Source organism: Geotrypetes seraphini, chromosome 6, assembly GCF_902459505.1.
Source record: "Geotrypetes seraphini chromosome 6, aGeoSer1.1, whole genome shotgun sequence".
NCBI lineage: Eukaryota > Metazoa > Chordata > Amphibia > Gymnophiona > Dermophiidae > Geotrypetes > Geotrypetes seraphini.
In genome coordinates this window covers 178847550-178868365 of record NC_047089.1, presented here as the reverse complement: position 1 = coordinate 178868365, position 20816 = coordinate 178847550, and the positions used below count along the sequence as shown (strand labels likewise).

General features: G+C 41.7%; 1 protein-coding gene across 1 annotated transcript in view; it reads right to left on the bottom strand.

Annotated features, from left to right (window-relative positions):
• Positions 1–3370, bottom strand: part of KCNIP3 (potassium voltage-gated channel interacting protein 3) — a 72073-nt gene extending 68703 nt beyond the window's left edge. The window contains exon 1 of the mRNA XM_033949706.1: positions 3268–3370. Coding sequence (XP_033805597.1) covers positions 3268–3370 — 103 coding nt within the window. The remainder of the gene's footprint in view (positions 1–3267) is intronic.
• Between the last annotated feature and the right edge of the window lie 17446 nt (positions 3371–20816).

Here is a 20816-nt window from a genome sequence, read left to right as displayed (position 1 = left end):
TTAGCTATGTCTGCACATGCGGAGGCCCATCTGACCGCGACCCGCCAGTGGAGGGATCCGGTAGGTGCGTAGAGAGGAGGAGAGCCATCTGTGCCGGCTGCCTGGCTACAGGACGTGCCTCTCACTGTGAGAGGCACGACCTGTAGGCATGCAGCTGGTATGGACGACTCTCCTCCTTGCTAGAGTGTGTTGCGGCACACCAGAAATCTCAGGTGGCACACAGTTTGCGATACACTGTTTTAGACAGTACTAACACCTTTATCTAGTACAGCCACTAGAGGCCTCTACACATGTGTGACACGGGTCATTATTATACCAGGTGTGACACAGAGCTGTCAAGCTACCCAGTTCCAGAAGTGAAATTCTTTGACCAGTTCTAGTTTTGAACTTATATTTCAAACCTGTGTGGCAGGCATGTAGCCAGACCTTGGGTTTTGAGGGGTGGGGTGGGGAGAAAGTACAAAATTATTCCCTAACCTGCTCTCCACCCCCACCCCCCCTGCACATACCCCAAGCCTAGGGTTACCAGATTTTGGGCCACAAAACCCCAGACACATGGCCCTGCCCCAACCCCGCTCAATTCCTCCAGCTCCGCCCCCACAAAGCCTCCTCTCTTCTTCCCCGACGAGCACCGGCTGCATCTTGAGGGCCTGGAGCGTGCACGGATATGTGTGTGACGTCATCCGTGCATGTTCAGAGTCCCTTCAGATGTTGGCGGGGTTGTCCAAGACCCAGACCAACTGCTGGGTTTTGGAAAGTCCGTCCGGGCACTTGGACAGTCCTCTATAAAGAGGAGATGGCCGGGTTTGCCCGGACGTCTGGTAACCCTACCCAAGCCCTGCTAGTAAAAGCTCTCCTCCAGCCACAGCCTGGTGGTTGGCGGTACTTTTCCTGTGCTGCTATGCAAGGGTCCCTGACCCCTGCAATTGTGGTTTTCACAAAACTGAGCATAGAAACCAAGGCAAAGGCCTGCTCCCTGTACATGCTTAGTTTTTGCACATGTACAAGGGGGGGGGGGGGGTGCAGCCCTCCCATACATATGCTTAGTTTCACAAAAAACAGCATGAGGCGGCACAGCAGCAGCAACCTAGAAAAAGCATTCCCAACTCTAGGTTTTCAGTAGAGAAGGATTTTCACTGGCACTTGGTGACCCCTGCCAGCAAAAGCAGCAGACAGTGCTTCTCTTTTGGGGGGGCTCCCATGGCTAGGCTACTGCTGTGCAGTTTTTATTGTTCCAGATTCTACCCATTGAAATCAGTGCTGCGGGAGCCCCTAAAGCAGTGGTTCTTAACCTGGGTTTGTCCGAACTCCAGGGGTTCGGTGAGTCAGTCTCGCGGGTTCGGCGGAGGTCAAAACACACCTCCGACTCATATAGCGCTTCGGTCACGTTCAATCATCTATCAGGTATTCAGTGATTTTGATCAAGACTGATCGTGTACTCGGTTTCTTGACCTATCAATCAACAGCAGAAGTCACACTGATTTGCAGTAAATTTCATTATTATGTTATTATTATTCGAAATATAGGAGAACTTTTTTGTTTTCAAAATTGATATTATTTTTTCCCTCACTGTATACCTATGTTTTGAATTTGTAAAAATCATATTTTATTTTTCCAATAAAGAAGGGTTCGGTGAACACGCATATGAAACTGGTGGGGTTCAGTACCTCCAACAAGGTTAAGAACCACTGCCCTAAAGCATCATGATAAGGTTGTCAGAAATCCAGGGCTGGCCTAACCTCTTGGAACTGGGTACTTCTGAAATGCTGCTGTCACTAGGCTGCTGCATGTTTGATATTAGTCAGCACCACGCTGTATCTGATGTAAGCCATCTCCAGGAAGCTTCCATGCTTTACAAGCGTCTCAGGACAAGTTCTGAATTATTAAAGCAGAAGTGTTATAATGGAGAGATTAGATTTGTACTTGAGGATGAGAGACTTTTGCACAATGCCTGGCTTTTTATTAAGAAGTCAAATGCTTAACCCAGTCCCTAGGACAAATCTAGCCAGTCAAGTTTTCAGGACTCTCACAATAAATATGCAGGGAGATCAGTGGCATACTAAGGGTAGGAGGCGCCTGGGGCGGTGGCACCTCTGCTCCTTGCGCGCTCCATCTCCCCCGTACCTCTAAATCTTCACCAGCCAAGTGGCTTCTGCATAGGATTACCATATGGCTCCAGAAAAAGGAGGAAGGATTGAGACATCTGGGTTTTACTTCCACTGAAAGCAATGGAAGTAAAACCCGGATGTCTCAATCCATCCTCCTTTTTCTGGAGCCATATGGTAACCCTACTTCTGCAGCATGCTCCTCGTACCAGTGTTGGAGTTCCCTCTGACATCAGTTCCTGGCATATTCTCTGCAGATATCCTGAAATCCAGACTGGCTGGGTGTGTCCAGAGGAATGCGTTGAGAACTGGACTGGAGCTGCAATGTTGCCCAGTTCTAGGAAAGCCTGACCTGTTTGTATGTCTATATCTCAAAGCAGTGTGGGATTTGTAGTTCCCTAATTCTATCCATTGAAATCAATGCTACCTGTCCCACAATGCACAAGAATGAAATTGTAAGAAATCCAGGACTAGCCTAAAATCTCTCTCCTTGAACTGAGTAACATGGAAGCCCTGGTATACTGAAAGGTCAGAAAGAGTTATGTAATGAGCAGAGCTTTAAATTGAGAAGTCATCTTCTGCTATGGAAAGTATGGCTTTACTGTGGGTTTAGGATGCATATAAGGGGTTAGAGTGAGTGATTGTTTTTATTTAGAATCAAGCAGAGCCACCAAGCTACTCAGTTCTACAAAGGAAACTTTTTTTTGGCTGGTCCAAGTTTTAAACATATTCTAATGCAGTATGTTTTTTGAAGTCTTTCATTCTACTCACAGAAATCAATGCTGCAAGGCCTATAATGCATCAGCATAGGGTTGTCATAAATCTAGGACTGGCTTAGAATCACACTCCTAGAACTGGGTAACTAAGCAAAGCTGAATAAAGAGAATGAGAAAAAAAGAGAGAACAGAACCTCTCTCTCTGTCAGACCTACTTAGTTGCTGTCTAGCTCTGAGCCCATGCAGACTAGGGAAAACGTTTCCTAAGCTTGCTGGGATGCACGAAACTGCTTACAGCACAAGTGCAGGACTACAAGACCCAACGTGTTTAGAGATGAAAGCCAGGACTGGCACACTCTCCCTATAGAAAGACATTCAGCTATATGGTCATTGTAACAGAGACAGAGGTAGGGTGGAGGTCAGAAAGGAGGAAAAGTGAGACCTACCTTCCATGGACATGGGCTCCAGGATTCCAAACTGCTTAAGCACAGCTATGAAGAGCACGATGACCACGGCCACGGCAAACAGTTCCATGCCCTGGATCCCCATGGCCGGCCGGTGTCCCTGGGTATGGGCATGTGAGACACTGTGCTGTGGGCTGGCCCAGCAGCAGAACCCTGCTGTATCCTGTCAGTGTGCTGTATGGAGATCACATCTCCAGAGCTGGCTCAGAAATCTCACCCCAAGGTCTTGACAGTTTTGTCCCAAACACTGGGCAAGCCCTAAAATCCCGACTCTTTGGCAGTGTTGGCTAGATTTTATGGAGATGTTTCAAGCCATTTCCTTGCTCCCCAGGTGACTCACTCCTTCAGAGTTATAGTCTCATCTAGCAAATTTATAGAAAAATAAGAAGACAGAAGCTAAGCAGAGCTGTTGCTGTGTCCTATGAGCTGTGAGCCGTGCAAGTTACTGGGAGCTTCTGAGGATCTCCCCAGCATCCTGGGAGGCACCTAAGCTGGGAACACACTCCGTCAGAACTCCATCCATTCTCTCTACAAGCCTATTGGCTGCTTAAGACTATAAAATTCATCAGCCCCTTGAGATACAGAAACGGGAGGAAAGCCTGCCAGGTCTGTCTGTCCTGCTCACTCACTCCTCACACAGTGATTCCCACTCTATCGATTGAGATGAGAGTTACCATGACAATACTCTAAGTACTGGACCGCAGATCAAGAACCAAGCTCCAGCAAATCAGCACTTTCAAAAAGTGGTTTTGAGGTTATTCTCAGTAGTAAGTGAGACAAGCAACGTGTTTGTGGGGAAGGCAACACCAGAACAGAGAGAGGAGGGGGTGGGGCAGGCAGAAAAATAAGATGCAGTAGAAGAGAGGCAGAGAAAAAGGGAGAGATGGAAAAAAAAAAAAAAAGGAAAGAGCTGTGAAAAACCAACAATGAGAAAGGAGGGGATAGAAAAAAAGAGGGACAGAGAAAGGGAATGTTAGAGAGAGAGAGAGAAAAGAAAAAAAATCAAGACAGAGAAAAAATCAGAAAAATAAAAAGATAAGCAACTAAGACATAGAAAAAGGCCAATGCTGTAAGCAGATAAATACATGCCTTTTCCAATGTGCCTACAGGATAATACAGTCCCTATTGGAAACCTCTCTCCTCTCATTTTCTCAGGTCTCCTTTTAGGATAATACAGTTCTCTCTGGGAACACGGTGTAACCCGCCCTCTCCATCCTTACTGTGAAATCAAATATTTCCTACTGGGACTTCTCTCTGTGTGCTTCATAACTCCTTCATCACTCCAGTGAGATAACAGAGACCCTCCCTGAGCTTGTTTGTGGCTTACAGCTTATTTATTCTTCCCTGCTGGAAGCCCTTCATGAGGTGTCTCTTTTCTGCTCCCTGGAAAATAATACAGTCCCTCCTAGTCCCCCTGTATAATTCACACATCCTCTGATTGTATGTGTTGTGTGACTACTACTACTTCATATAAATTGTTTGAAGATACCACAATCTCTGCTGGACCCTTGCTTTTTTCTTTTGTGCATCGCTTGGCGATGTCAGTGCATCAATCGCTCGGGTAGTTTGCATGGGGTTTTAATATTAAATAGCAAATTTGCATGGCCAGATCAGAAAATGGGCGATTGAAGGAAAAAACACGCGGTGAGCCGTTTTGTGAATTGGGTCAGCAAATGCGATCGTCGCTAAAGCAGTCAAAACTGGTTTAGCGACGATGGCTGACTTTAGTGTATCTAGCTGATAATCTCTTAGCTTCCTGTGACATAATGCAGTACTTCTTTCACAGAAGTTCTGCGACTGACACCCCCTTTAGCTTTCTGAGAGAGACTAAAACCCTGCTGGAGGTTATGTAATTCACCTCTTGTCTACCTTCCCCATAATATAAGAGTTGGCCAGAAGGACGGGTGCCAACAAAAAGACTAACTGCACAAAAAGGACCAAGGCCAATGATTATAAAGTTGCTCAGATATCAGCAAGTAGTTGAGATATTAGCATTGGCTAAGGAGAATAAAGATATAAAATGTCAGGACTCAAAAATATCAATAGTGCCTGATTTTGCAAGAGTGACAGCTCAAAAAAGGAAGATGTTGCTGGAAATGCGCCCACAGTTGAGAGCTCTGGGTGCGAGATATGGGTTAATATACTCAGCAGTCATGAAGGTTCCGTATAAAAATAAAACTTATAGTTTTGAAGAGGCCAGTAAATTAAAAGAATTTATAGAAAAATGTGAAGTGCCAATGAACACATAAAAGGAAATGAAAGTAAATTATATATGTTATCTGTTGAACATATTTTATTTGAAGAATACTGGTATTTTTTTTTTTTTAAATGATGCTGAAGAGAGAAGGAAAAGATTTGATAGAATATTCAGAATTTCAGTTAACAGTTTCAAATGACTTAAAAAAAAACAAACTTGACATTCTAAGGATTGCAATAACATGGTTTTGCCTGAAAGAGAAGGGGGCGCTGTGTGCTACAAGGAGTGAAACTGAGATATAAAATGAAAATGGTACATGCAGCTCTTAATGAAGAAAGGCAATGGGAATTAAAGAAATCTAAATGTTGTTGAGTAAGATTGGTGAATATGGCAAACTGAAATATAGAAAGAGTGTGAGTCTGTATGATACGACCTGCTCTTTGAAAGTTGCCATACGTTTGAAGGAAATCAACAACGAAGAGCAGGATTTAGAAGAAAAGAAGAGAATGAACATGGAAGACGGCTTTTGGAAGAAAATTGGATAGATTACTTTTGATGGGACAATGATATGTGATAGAATATTAAAAGCAATACACTAATGGAGTTTTTGGATACAAAAGTAGATATTGATAATATAGGATACAGAGATTTTATGGTTATTAAATGATTATAAAATAAGATTTACTCTCTGAGCATTTAACATATGAATATTTTAATATATAAGGGAGTATAGATGACATATTGACATTATAAAATGAAAATTATTAGTAAGTTATTACATAAGGGATATGAATTAATAAAGAATGTAATAATAAGTGTGAGTGGATAATGTGAATGGTGTGAATGCTTGAACAAGGTACTAGGATTTTGAGATATATAATAAATAAAATTAATGTTTAATATATTCTTTTAGGATGTATTAGAGAATGTTCAGAGATACATGGGGTAAATAGAGAAATATTATATATTGCGTGGCGCAGTGGTTGGATCTACAGCCTCAGCACCCTGGGGTTGTGGGTTCAAACCCTGTGCTGCTCCTTGTGACCCTGGGCAAGTCACTTAATCCTCCATAGCCCCAGGTACGTTAGATAGATTGTGAACCCACCGGGACAGAGAGGGAAAATGCTTGAGTACCTGATTGTAAAAACCGCTTAGGTAACCTTGATAGGCGGTATATAAAATCCTAATAAACTTGAAACTTGATAACAAGATGCTTGTATAAGGTTAACATATAGGATTAAATTGAAGTATTTCTTATATAGTTTAAGAAGTTTTAAGTTTTAAAGAAACTTAGAAAAGAAGTAAGTACTAATATTTTTATTTTATGGTAAGGTACAATTATATTATAGAACGGAAGAGTTATAAGACTAAAAATGTCTTGGTTTCAATAAGATGGATATTGAATATAGTTAATATAAAGAATGGGTCTGATTTTGGATTGAAAAAAAAAAAGTATATAGGGGAAAATAAATATTACGGAAAAGAGATTTGGAATGTTATGAAATTTTATCCCTTTGCTTATGATGATTCTCTTTTTATTATAAAGGTTTTTTTAAGTTAATGATTGAATGGGTTTAATTTTCCTGTGGGGAGTTTATCTTTTGCTTGGCCACCATGGGCGTTTCGAAGTTTGCATTTATTTTGGGGAGGGAAGGGGTGGGAATGAGGGATAGGATATGGGGGGGGGGGGGTTAAGAATGAGGATTTAAGGGGGGGTGTAAGTTTTTGGTATGAGGAAAAAGTTTATATTTTATTTTTGAGATGGATATATTTGTATAATAAATTTCATTTATATAATGGGTTTTAAAATTTTCTCCTTGAACGTAAATGGCCTCAATCACCCAATAAAAAGGAAAAAGGTATTGTCATATATTAAGCAACAGAATATAGATATTTGTTTTCTACAGGAGACACATTTGTCTGGGTCAGAATCCATGAAGCTGTCAGGTAATTGGATAAAACAGTGTTTATTTGCACCAGCGATAAAAAAAAAGGCAGGAGTAGCAATCTTGATTAACAAAAAATGTTCGGCAACATTTAATATGGTTAAGGCAGATCCTCTAGGACAGTGGTTCCCAACCCTGTCCTGGAGGAACACCAGGCCAATTGGGTTTTCAGGCTAGCCCTAATGAATATGCATGAAGCAAATTTGCATGCCTATCACTTCCATCATATGCAAATCTTTCTCATGCATATTCATTAGGGCTAGCCTGAAAACCCGATTGGCCTGGTGGTCCTCCAGGACAGGGTTGGGAATCACTGCTCTAGGAAGGTGGGTACTTGTTGACATGAGCATGGGTAATACTACAATGGCGTTATTAAATATATATGCCCCTAATTCGAATCAAAGTGAATTCTTTAAATCTCTACAACAATTAGTATTAAATTATATCAGGATTAACTGAATAAAGGTTGTTTATCAGGCACTATGGCAGAATCTTTAACTATTGTTTTGCCAAAGCCAAATAGAGATCCAACATTGGTTTCAAATTACAGGCCTATTTCTTTAATAAATGTAGATGGTAAATTATTAGCTAAGATTTTAGCATTAAGATTGGCTAAAGCTCTTCCGCATATAATAGGTATGCATCAAACTGGATTTGTTGCTCAAAGACACTCTTCCAATAATACTAGATTGGCATTTCAGATGTATTATTTAACAAAACAAATTAATGATCAGGCTTTTTCAGTATCATTGGATGCTGAGAAAGCTTTTGATCGTGTAGAATAGAAATTCATGTATCAAGCTATGGAATGGTTTGGTATTGGTTCTGGATTTGTACAAATGATTCAAGCACTGTATAGCTCCCCGACTGCTCGTTTATATACAAATAATAATTTTTCGGATGCTTTTAAATTGCAGAGGGGGGTTAGACGGGGTTGTCCGTTATCTCCTTTGCTTTTTGATATAGTACTTGAACCCTTGTTATTAGCTATTCGACAGGCAAGGGACATACAGGGTATTCCATGTGCGGGAGTGGATTATAAAGTATCCGCTTATGCGGATGATATTTTGCTTCATTTGAGAAATCCGGAAACAACAATTCCATGTCTACTTGAAGTAATTGATACATTTGGAAAATTCTCAGGATACAAAATAAATTGGACTAAATCGGAAATTTTACCTTTAAATATGTATTGTACAAAAGGTATATTTTATTCTTTTCCTTTTATTTGGAAAGAAGATGGAATAAAATACTTAGGCATTTGGTTGAAAAATACACTCAAAGAGACAATGAGAGTAAATGAAAAATTTTTATTACAAAAAGTAACAGAGTTGTGTGAGCAATGGAATCCTTTGCATTTGTCATGGTGGGGAAGAGTTCAAACTGTTAAAATGATGATTCTGCCTGTGGTTTGTTACCAATTGGGCATGATACCAGTGTTTTTTCAGGGGTCTTTCTATAAAAAGGTAAATAGTATTCTGGTTAAATTTATTTGGCTGGGTAAAATTGCAAGAGTTGCTCTAGTGTCTCTACAAAGGCCAATTAAGGAGGGTGGGGTAAATTTTCCCCAATTTTTATAGGTATCACCAATCCTATATCATGCGCCAAGGTATGTATTGGGTCCTCCCAGAGCTTTTGGAACAACTGCCAGACTGGTTATGGGTTGAGAGGTCACTTATATTCCCACTTAGACTTGATCTTCTGCTCAGTATAAAGATGCCTAGAGTACGTAAGGACAATAGAGTATTAATGGATACTTGGAAAACATTAAGATTTGTAGACAAATTAACTTCTGAGTCTATTGGAAAATCTACACATCAATCTATTTGGGTAAACTCCAAGATTCAAATAGGCGGGTTTAAGGTTGTCTGGAAAGATTGGATTAAAGCAGATATAAGATCCTTAAATGAAGTTATTCATAATGGTAAACTGCTTGATTTTTCACAATTGCAACATAAATATGGTCTAAATAAAAAACAAAGTTATAAATGGTTGCAGTTGAAGCAGGCTATTCAGGTAGGGTTCCCTGAATGGAAATCTTTAAATAATCATTATAGCTTAGAATTCCTATGTTTCCAGGCAGATTTTCTGGGACACCAGGCTGCAAAGTGGTATAAAATTTTATCTAATTATTTGAATAAGAAACCTAAAAATGGATTAAGAGATATTTGGAACATTGAGATTAAGCACCAGATTAATGCATCTCAATGGCCAAGTATTTGGTCTTGGAGAATTAAAGGTACAATGTCGGCATCTATTAGGCAAACATGGTTTTTCTTGTTGCATAGAGCATTCTGGACCCCTACTAGATTACAAAAATTAGATTGCTCTAAGTCTAATAGGTGCTGGCATTGTAAAATTGAAATTGGAACTTTAGATCATCTTTTATTTTATTGTCCATGTATTCAGTCATTTTAGTTATCAATCTGGGATCAAGTTAATCTTTTAATGGAAAATCATGTGGCATTGTCATATGATACAGTTCTATTTGGAATGTGTATGAGATCTAAAAGCCAAATATCTGCAGCAAATAATAAGCTTCTGATGATCCTTACAGGTGTGGGGATACAACAAATAACACTTAATTGGAAGAATTGTTCTAGACTAAATTACAGCTTCTGGTGGAACTCAGTGTGTCATCTGTACAAAATGGAAAGGTTAATTGCAGTACAAAATGGTTATTTTAATAGATTTCAGGATGTGTGGGGGTCAATAATAAAATATTATAATGATTAATGTTAATTTATTATTCTTTTTCCTTATGAGATAATTGAAGGATTGAGGGGTGGGGGAATTAGGGAGAATTGCATATATATATTGCATATTTTGAAATGATTAATATACATATGAATTTTATTATTTTTGTATGGTTATGGGAGGGGGGTGGGATATAAAGCTTTTAGATACACATTGTGATGGAATTTTCAAGTGATAATGTATTATAATAGTTTGTATTTAATGTACACTTGATGTATGTATTAAAATGAATAAAGATTTGGAAAAAGAACCCCCCCCCCAACTTCATGGTAGTCCTATTAATAAGTTTTAATTTACTGATTTTTTACTTTAGCTCATTTATATTTGGCCTTTTTACTAATGTTATTCTGTTAACAACTGCTGTACACCACCTTGGATGAATCTCTTCATAAAGATGGTTAATAAATCCCGATAAATAAATAAATAAATAATGTGCATGAATGAGGATCTTAAGGTGGTGAAACAAGATGACACTAGTGGTGTGTGGTGAGGGCTTTCAGGGGAGTCAGTGAATCCCCAGCTCTACAACCTTGTTTTTTTATTTTTGTTTACTTTTTACTTGACACAGTTTGATTTGTTGAGTAGGCAGCCTGCTCAACCAGTCAAACTGCATCAAACAAAGAGTAACCTCCCTCCCACAAAATAGCAGGTCTCTTGGGCTGCGGATTCTCCGAACTCCCTGAAGGCCCTGACAGTACTGATCTGAATTTGATTGGCTGAGCAGCAAGATGATGGGCTGAAAGAAAACAAATGTCATAGAGGGGTATAACCTGCACAAGCCTTATTATTATTTTTTTTTCTTATTCTTGCTCTACATCGACTTGAGCGAATCCCTTCAAAAGGGCGATAAAAAAAATCCCAATAAATAAAGGCACAGCATAGGTGACCGCATGTTCTGTACAGACTAGATGGACCAGCTGTTTTTTTTATATGCCATCTGTTACTGTATTACTATGTGAGACATTTGACAGACGACATCACCCTCATTCTATTATCTTTCCGGAACAATTTTATGCTTATTTTATGCAAACTTTTGTGGGCAGGTTAAAAAATTACACATTAACTGCTAATTAGCACTAACAATCAATTAGGTGATTATTCAGGTTAATTGGCACTAATTTGCACTGCATGCAAATCTCTCTTATGAATATTCATTGTGAATATCCTGAAAACCCGACTGGCTGGGAAGCCTCCAGAACAGCTTTGGGAACCACTGGTTTAGGTGACATACCATCAAAATTAAGTGCACAGATACATTCATATATGCTTTTATTCTAAACATTTATGCATGCAATGAGCATGTAAATGTTAATGCCTAGTTTACAGAATTTCTCTTGTTCTATCTGTTTGTAAGAAAATGTATGTATGTGCGTGTATGTGTATTTACTCGTATATGTATTTACTCGTATATGTGTACGCATCACAGCAGTTAAGCCGTGGTGCCAATCGGACCAATCAGAAGTTTTTTTAAACCCTGTGGGATATTTGGGATGCAAAGGCACCTTGTTATGTACGCTCATAAGCAGAGGAAGAGACTACTTAAAAGAGAGTAAGCATTTTGTGCTGTTTGATTTTTCTTTCTGTTCCTGTAGTATTTTACATTGGTAAACCATATGTTATAGGTTCATCTATTTGAAGGTTCAGTGGCCCTGAGGATGTGGTGTTATGCCATGAAACGATCATTGGCCTTATTGAGTGGGACCTATTGCTTACAAAAATTTAAAGAATTCAATAGTATATTTTTCCTCATGGTGTTTAATTGACGAACGTTTTTTATGCCTATGATGTGCAATGAGTAGAGTCATACTATATTTGACACACCACAAACTGGGGCCTTTTCTTTTGTCTTTAACAAGCACTTTGGCGTTTTTGTAGTTGGTTATGGTGGAGAATTTGATTTTTGTTGAGTATGATTTTTGTTGAGTATTATTACTCCATTCCTCCATGCCACTTTTAGTGTCAGCATAGGTTATGGCTCTGACAGACCTCTGACATTTTAGCGCTGATGGATCCTAATGCTTTTCCCTCCCTATGCTGAGACTAAAAATGGCACAGACCTCAGGGCAAAAGTTTTGCCGCTTTTAGTCTCAGCATTGGGAGGGAAAAGCATTAGGATCCGTCAGAGCTAAATTGTCATAGAGATCTGTAAGAGCCAGAGACTATAAGTGGCACGGACCTCATATTTTTAAGGACATGTGGTTATAGATCTGTAAGGTCCCCGTTTTACCCCTTCCCTCTAATCTAATCTAGTCTTCAGTTTATATACTGGGTCATCTCTCGTCGGAGCTCGACTTGGTTTACAAGAAGTCAAGAGACTAGAATATACATAAAATAAGGAGAAATAAAAGATAATAAAAATTAGTTTAGTCTATTATAGAAGGAAATCTTGCAATATTAACAATTAGTAGGGTCTGCAGGTAAACTAATTAAATATTGTGAGAATAGCAGGGTTTTTAAGGTTTTCTGAAATAATTGCAATTGGTCTGTCATTCTAATAATACCAGGAAGTCCATTCCAAATCTCTACCAACTTGAAAACATAGGACTGACAAAGTTTCCCAGCTGATTTAATTCCTTTGAAAGAGGGAAATGATAATTTGTACTTCTGTGTGTTCCTCAATCCTACTCTCTGTTTTTTTTCAACCAGTTCTTAATCCATTTTGTATATACAGTATGAACAGATGTGTGTGTTGGTCTAGGTGTCTATGTGTTAATCTGTGTATATTATACATATTTATAGGGCTGTTTGCATATCTGTGTGTATTTATGGGTTTCTGTAGGTCTTTGTATGTTTGAGTAGATATATGTTGGTCTGTGTGTGTATATATGAGTGGATTGTATAGGTCTTTGTGTTTGTGTGTGCATTTCCAAGTAGATTCATATACTGTACTGTACAGATGTGCATGTAAATGGGTATGATTCTATGAGGTGCCGCTGAAAAGTTCTCAGCGTAATCAAGATGAAGATGGTGTGGCGCCATGAAACTTACAAGTTAATCCACACTTTTCTTGACACTTTTCATTTCAAAGTAAGAAAAGGTGTAAAAAAAAAAAAAAAGTGTGGAATAACTTGTAAGTTTCATGACTCCACCTCATTCTCTTCCTGGTTTGCTGAGAATTTTTCAGCGGTCCCTTGCATGTGCACGTATTTTCTAGCAACTGTTTGTTACTTATCATAAGGGGCATTGCAGATTCGATCCTGTGCCATTCTTTTTTCCACTTGCACAGAGTTTTGTCATTTCATTTCCCAGGTTCTCTTTCTTTCTTACTTTCCTTTCCCTCTCAGCATATCTGCTAGAAAAACATTTTTGGATTCCCCATAAACAAAATATAAAGCTATAAACAAAACATTGATTCCTATTTCTTTCAATGTAAAATATTAAAGATGTTTAAATAGATAAAAGCTTTATGCTTGAGTTCTGTTCCATCTATTCTGCATTAGCAGAATGAGACGGTGGTTTAATGGAAGCTCGCAATGCTCCTCTTTGGACTCACAGCCCCAATTGCCAATTTTGCTGAGTCAAAAACTGCTTGCCATGATAGCTTATCTCCTCCTTAGTGCAGTGAGAACACCTCTGCATCTCTTATCTCTTTATGGGTTTGTCAGTGATAACTGCAGCAGGGAGAGGCTCATTTGGCAGGGAGAGAAAGAAAAGAGATGGCAGGCAGTAAGAGGAAAAGGGACAGAATAGTTCCTCTCAATCTTTGATACACTGAACCTAGTACAGTAAAACCTTGAATTGCAAGTAACTTGGAGCTAGATTCACCAAGCAAACTGATTGTGTACTGATCGGTTTACGAGTCCTTTGTGACCCGATTTCCCTCTGACCCAATTCACTAACCTGTGTCCCGATCATCCTCTGATCCGCGCATGCAAATGAGGGGAATCGGCATGCAAAGCAGGAAGGACGCGATTCACAACACTTTCATTTGGGGGAGAAGGCATCTGGCTAACATCTCTGGAGATCACTGTTACAATGTGTTTACTTAATATACAGTTTCTTAACATCTAGGAGTACACACATTTTTATTAGTACAAAACATTCAGGACCTAAGATAAAATTCTCAGGACTTGTGGATTATGTTCTTCATATAGGAGAATAACCCACTAGAAAAAAAGCATGTAAGTAAAAACTGGGTTTAAACAGCCAAAATTGTTGGATCCACCTGCACCACCACCAGAGAATGGAAGGCTACTCTCACATCAACAAAAATCAGTCAATGAAAATAGGGATACAAAGATGCTTCCACTTTGGATCTTTATTCAAATAAGTGACAAAGTGAACTGACTCTACACTGCCAGTGTTTTAGGGCCTGATTCTGTATGGGACGCCCAGTCTCAGCAGCTACCTAAGTGGCTTTTGAAAATCACACACGGGCATCCTATACAGAATTGCATCTGTCCTAAAGGACAGATGCTTAACTCCACCTAACCACTCCGATTCTCTAACTGGCATCTTTGTCACAGGTGCAGTTTAGAGAATCGCATTGCCACTGAACTGATCGTGGCAAGGGAATTTCCCTGCCACGATCAGCTGAGCGACAGCAGCAGGGAACCCCTGAACCCCCTCTGAAAGTTGTCTAGAAGGAGGGATGCCCATTCCCTCCCTCTGCCACCCTTGAACCCCCCCCAACACTGTTTGTGGCAAGAGGGATGCCCAATCCCTCCTATTGGCACCCCTAACATCCCAGACAGAAGAGATGCCCAATTCCTCCTGCCGGCACCCCCCTAAACATATGACTCCCCAACCCCCTCTGAAATTTCCCCGGATCCCGTCGGTACCTTTATCAGCAAGGCCGGCTGGAAGGATGCTTACTCCCTCTAGCTCTTCAGAATGATGGGCCTTCCCCTTCCCGGTGCATCCTGAGATACACTGGAGAGGGGCCTAAGGCCCTTATTGGCCCAAGTGCCTAAGGCCCCTCCCAGAGGAGGGGCTTTAGGCACCTGGATCAACCGGAGTCTTAGTTCTCAGTGTATTCTGGGATTCATTGGGAGTGGCATAAGACTCCGATTGGCCAGATACCTAAAGCCACTCTCATGGTGACAGGAGGGAATGGGCCCCTCCCGCCGACTGACTTGCGGTGGGATTTGGGGGTTCCCTGCCACAGCCATTCAGCTGATTGCATTTTGCTGGCCTTCATTTCAGGTGCCTATCGCGGCCCTAGGGAGACGCCCAGAGCTGCTTAAACTCGCCTGGTTCTGAGTGAAATCACACACACGCCTTCTCTTGGGTGAATTTAAGTGTCCCTAGGTGGATCCCTACAGTGTAGGTGGCCTGCCTCAGTTTTTTGTTTTTTTTTTTTAGAAAACATACATCCCAATTGGCTGGTTAAAAAGCGGTAGGACGCCTACCACCGCCAAGAATCGGGACACTGTTTTTAGAATTTGCCCCTTAGTGCCTTCTACAAGGGGTCTACAATTAAACAAACAGATTTCACATTGTAAACATGTTACACCAAAAAGCATTTTTAATACACAATAAATAAAATACTTAAATTTGCATAAATATTAACTAAATAAAATGCAACTGCCATGATGCATATCAGACAACCACCTATTTAAAATTAGACCATTTAAAAACTAATACATAAGATAACATAAAAAGAGTGTAGAAAGAATCAAAGTGCCTAACCATGTGAGTCAGAAACTTATATATTTTCTTCTCTTGAGGATACTAAGGAACTTCAAACTCATGGTACTCGTACCTACCCAAAATCATTACACTTTCTACCTGAGCAGATGTATGCTGCTATTCTCTGGACCCTTCTGTGGCGATATAGAAGAATAAAGTTATTATTATTTTCACATTTTTTCTTTCCTAATATGGCTCTGAAGAAGGAAGGCATCTCCTCTCTCCTCCCTTCTCTCCAACCTCTCAATTGTCTCTCATTCCACTTCCATCCAGCATCATCTGATCACCGTACTTCCCCCGCCCGCCTGTCCATGTTCAGCATCTTCCTCCATTTCTCCCTCCTTTCGTCAGGATCCCCCTTCCTCCCTATTATTGCCACATCCAGCTTCCCCATCCCTATTCACTATTCCTCTCCAAAGTCCAGAATCTCTCCTGACTTCCTTCATGTGCAGTATTTTCCTATTCACCTCATATCCAGTATTTCCTGCCATTCTAAAACCTCCATGTTCAGCATGCTTTCTGTGTTCCTATATCCCCATGTCCATTTTTCCTCCCTACCCAATCCAGAATCTCTTCTCTGTACCCCCTCCTCTAATCCAGCATCTTCCCCATCCTATTCCAGTAACCCCTCTCTTTTTCTAACCCAATCCAGCTTCTTTTGTCATGTCTACCATCTTTCCTTTTTCCCCAAAGCACACCTATTCCCTTTCTTTTCATCCTTCCCTGATCCAGCAACTCCTCTCTCTTTTCCCCCTCCCAACTTTTGTCCAGTGTTTGCATTTCTTTACTCCTCTCCTTGCCCATTTCCCTACCACCCACCCATCATCACCTCCCTACTCCCCACAGAAGTCCTGCATCCCCTTTGTGATCCTATTCCCACCCCCTCCATCCAATATCTCCTTTCACTTTCTCTCTGTCTAAGCCAGCATTTTCCTTCCTCATCATCTCCCTTCTGGCACCCCCTCCCAAAAGGCATATCTGCTTTCTCTCTTACCTCCCCTGATTCTGCAAAACCACTTTCCTCCCCTGGCCCCTCAATCCAATATTGCACCTGTTTTCTCTCTGCTGCCTCTTTCTACCCGCAGCTATTTCCCTCGGTATGCAGCAGTGGTAAAAAAGGAGAATGAAGCCACTGCACACTGCCATCCTGGTCATGCCCCTCTCCCCTCCCCAAGTCATTTCCTATTTTATGTGGTAGGACTAGAACTGGCACAACATACAGCAGTGCATGCGATATGGAAGGTTCCATGGCTTTACTGTCCTTTATTTCTGCTGCTGCTGCATTTCCACAGAAACCTGCCAAGGTAGAGGAACAAAATCTACTGGCACTAGGATGGCAAACCATTTTTTTGGGGGGTAACACTTGCTTTGCTGCAACATCACCTATGATTCACCTTTTCTTGGGACTTGGAAATTCCTATTGAAGCGTTACTATCATGGCTTGCTTATTCCTTCAACCAAACTGAGAGTGGTGAATAATCCAGCTTCCAGCCCCTTGGGGGTTTTTATTTGCTCCCATCCCAGGAGAGTCTTTGCTCCTTACCCGAGGGACTCTGTGGGGAAACCAATTTTTAGTGCATTCTATTGAAAAACAGCAGACATTGAAAAAGAAATGATACAATTCCCCCCCAAACAACAAAATGAAATGAAAAAAAAAAAAAAAAAATTCAATGAAATGAAAATGAAATAAAACAAAAACTCTGAATTTTCTCTTGCCCTCATTGCTCCATCTGTACACACTATAAAGGGAATACGTTTTTGAATGTTTGGTGGGTTTGGGGATTGTGAAAATCATACCTATGAAGGAGGCCCCAGGGAAGAAGGGGAGTGCCTGATATAGAGCAGCCCTATAGGAGAGCAGATACTGATAAGAAGAGGAGGGTTCTGGTGTGATGTGTGGAGAGCAGAGGGTCGGAGTTAGGAGCAAAGACTCTTCTGGGATGGGGAGCAGAAAACCCCAGAGGTAGGAAGGAAGCTGGATTATTCACTATGTGGCTATATTTCAGTTTGCTTGGAGGAGTCAGAGACATGCAGATCCTGCTCTGATGCTTTTCTGCCTTCTGATGATTCGTCATGAACTGCAGGGAAAGTAGAGATGCATCTCTATTTAATTGTGCTGCTGCAGAGTCAGAAGCTGATTTTGATCCAGTAATATCGACCATGTACTTAATGTGGATTTCAGTCCTCTTGCTAGGATGGAAAAGAAAAGGAGGACATATAAGATAGAAGAGAAACATGAGATAGATAAAAATGTGCTAATGAAGTAACAGGAGAATAGAAGAGACAGAAACTGTGGAAGAAACAGAAAGAACAGTAGAGTTAGCAAGAAGGCAGGAAAAGCATGTAAAACAGGGGTGCCCACACTTTTTTGGCTTTGCGAGCTACTTTTAAAATGACCAAGTCAAAATGATCTACCAACAATAAAATTTTAAAAAACACAAGGATCACTGTACGCAGAGAAAATGTTAATTATTTATATTTGGTTTTTTTTTTTCAAAGAGGTCAGTGCAGATGACTTTAAAATATGCAATGTAATCTCAGTAACAACTATAAAAAATAGATAAATATACCCTCTTCCCTTTTACTAAACCATGATAGCGTTTATAGCACAGGGAGCTGCACTGCATGCCCCGCGCTGCTCAAAGGGGTCCTTTTATCAAGCCGCGGTAGGGGTTTAACGCACATACCGCACATAATACCGCGCATTAACCGCCTGCTGCGCTAGCCGCTAATGCCTGCATTGAGCAGGCGTTAGTTTTTAGCCGGCCGCAGGGGTTAGCGTGTGATGAAATGTTCGACGTGCTAACCCCGCTAACACGGCTTGATAAAAGGACCCCATAGGCTCCCTTCGCTAAGAACCACTTTCGCAGTTTAGTAAAAGGGGGCCATAGTGCAAAATATAGACAGCAGAAATAAATTCTCAAAACAGACACATTTTGATCACTAAATTGAAAATAAAATCATTTTTCCTACCTTTGTTGTCTGGTGATTTCATGAGTCTCTGGTTGCACATCCTTCTGACTGTGCATCCAATATTTCTTCCCTTCTTTCTGCCTCCTGCATGCTTCCTCTCCTCCAACTTTTTTTTTCCTCTCTCCCTACCTCTCCGCTTTCTTTCTTTCTTTCTCCCTGACCCCCCTCAAGTCACTGCCGCTGATTTCTCCCTGCTTCCCCGATGCTGCAACAGGCCAGGCGCATGCAGCGACTGCACAAGTGCTGGGCCCACAAGCTTTCCGCCCCCTCCAGACGTCAATTCAAGCATCGGAGAGGAAGTTCCGGGCCAGCTAGGCAGCGATTGGCTGGCCTGGAACTTCCTCTCCAATGTCAGAGACGTCAAACGATGGCCAATCAGAGACGTCAAACGATGACCTTCTAGCCACACAAGCAGCAAAACTAGACTACCAACTCTACAATTTACTGATAACGACCCCAGACTACAAATTGTTCAGGAAAGAAATAAAAAACATGCTATTCAAGAAATCCTTGAAGACAAACTAACACCACAAGATTCATCCCAATTCTCTGAAGCAACCCGCTGTACTCTTCAATTCCTCTGGAAATGGCCAGATAACTCCTTTTGTAATCTGCCTTGAACCGCAAGGTAATGGCGGAATAGAAATCACTAATGTAATGTAATGTAATACCATCATGGAAGTCCAGACCAGATGTGTTCACGTATTAAAAAAGGTGGAAAGAAGAGAAAACGAGAGCCGGTGAGGTTAAAAGGCTATTACAGCCAAGAAAACATCCTTTAAAAATGGAAAAAGGATCCCAATGAAGAAAATAAGAAGAGACAAGCACTGGAAAGTTAGATGCAAAGCATTGATAAAGAAAGCTAAACAAGAATATAAAGAACAACTTGCCAAAAAGATAAAAACTCATAGTAACAATTTTGTTAGGTACATCAAAAGCAGAAAACCTGTGAGGGAATCCATGGGACCGTTGGATGATCAAGGAGTAAAAGGTGTGCTCAGGGAGTATAAGGTCATAGTGGAGAGACTGAATGAATTATTTGCTTTGGTCTTTATGGAAGAAGATGTAAGCTACTTGAGGCGGGTAGCGGCGAGAGGAGGCTCCGCCCACCCACCGCGTCAGCGCAGCGTCATCGCCCGGGCTCCCCCTTAAGAGGAAGGGAGCCGCGGCGCGAGGGCTACACCGCGTGTTGCAGAGGCAGGAGAGCGGAGAGAGAGGCAGAGGGAGACGCTGGGAAGCAGCAGAAGAGAGCCGGAGAGTTTTCAGCGGCGGGTAGCAGCGAGAGGAGGCTCCGCACACCCACCGCGTCAGCGCAGCGTCATCGCCCGGGCTCCCCCTTAAGAGGAAGGGAGCTGCGGCGCGAGGGCTACACCGCGTATTGCAGAGGCAGGAGAGCGGAGAGAGAGGCAGAAGGAGACGCTGGGAAGCAGCAGAGGAGAGCCGGAGAGTTTTCAGCGGCGGGTAGCGGCGAGAGGAGGCTCCGCCCACCCACCACGTCAGCGCAGCGTCATCGCTCGGGCTCCCCCTTAAGAGGAAGGGAGCCGCGGCGCGAGGGCTACACCGCGTGTTGCAGAGGCAGGAGAGCGGAGAGAGAGGCAGAGGGAGACGCTGGGAAGCAGCAGAGGAGAGCCGGAGAGTTTTCAGCGGCGGGTAGTGGCGAGAGGAGGCTCCGCCCACCCACCGCGTCAGCGCAGCGTCATCGCCCGGGCTCCCCCTTAAAAGGATGGGAGCCAACAGCGCTCAGCTGTTCGGCGCGTGGCGAAGGCGAGCGGCAAAGGCGCTCGCCTTAGCGAGAGCGCCTTTGCGAAGGGCCTCAAGAAGGGCATCAAGGAAGGGCTATCAACTTTAGCCGGTCTCTTAAATTCTACAACTAACTAATTAACCAATTGACTTCTATCTTTCTTCAGCTTTATTCCAAATCTTTCTACTTTCTACCTAATCACAAAGAACTATAATCTTTCACACTTATCAGGCGGTCCACACCTCTCACCCTATCCCCAAACCCTTTTAACAGGCAAGCCACCCTA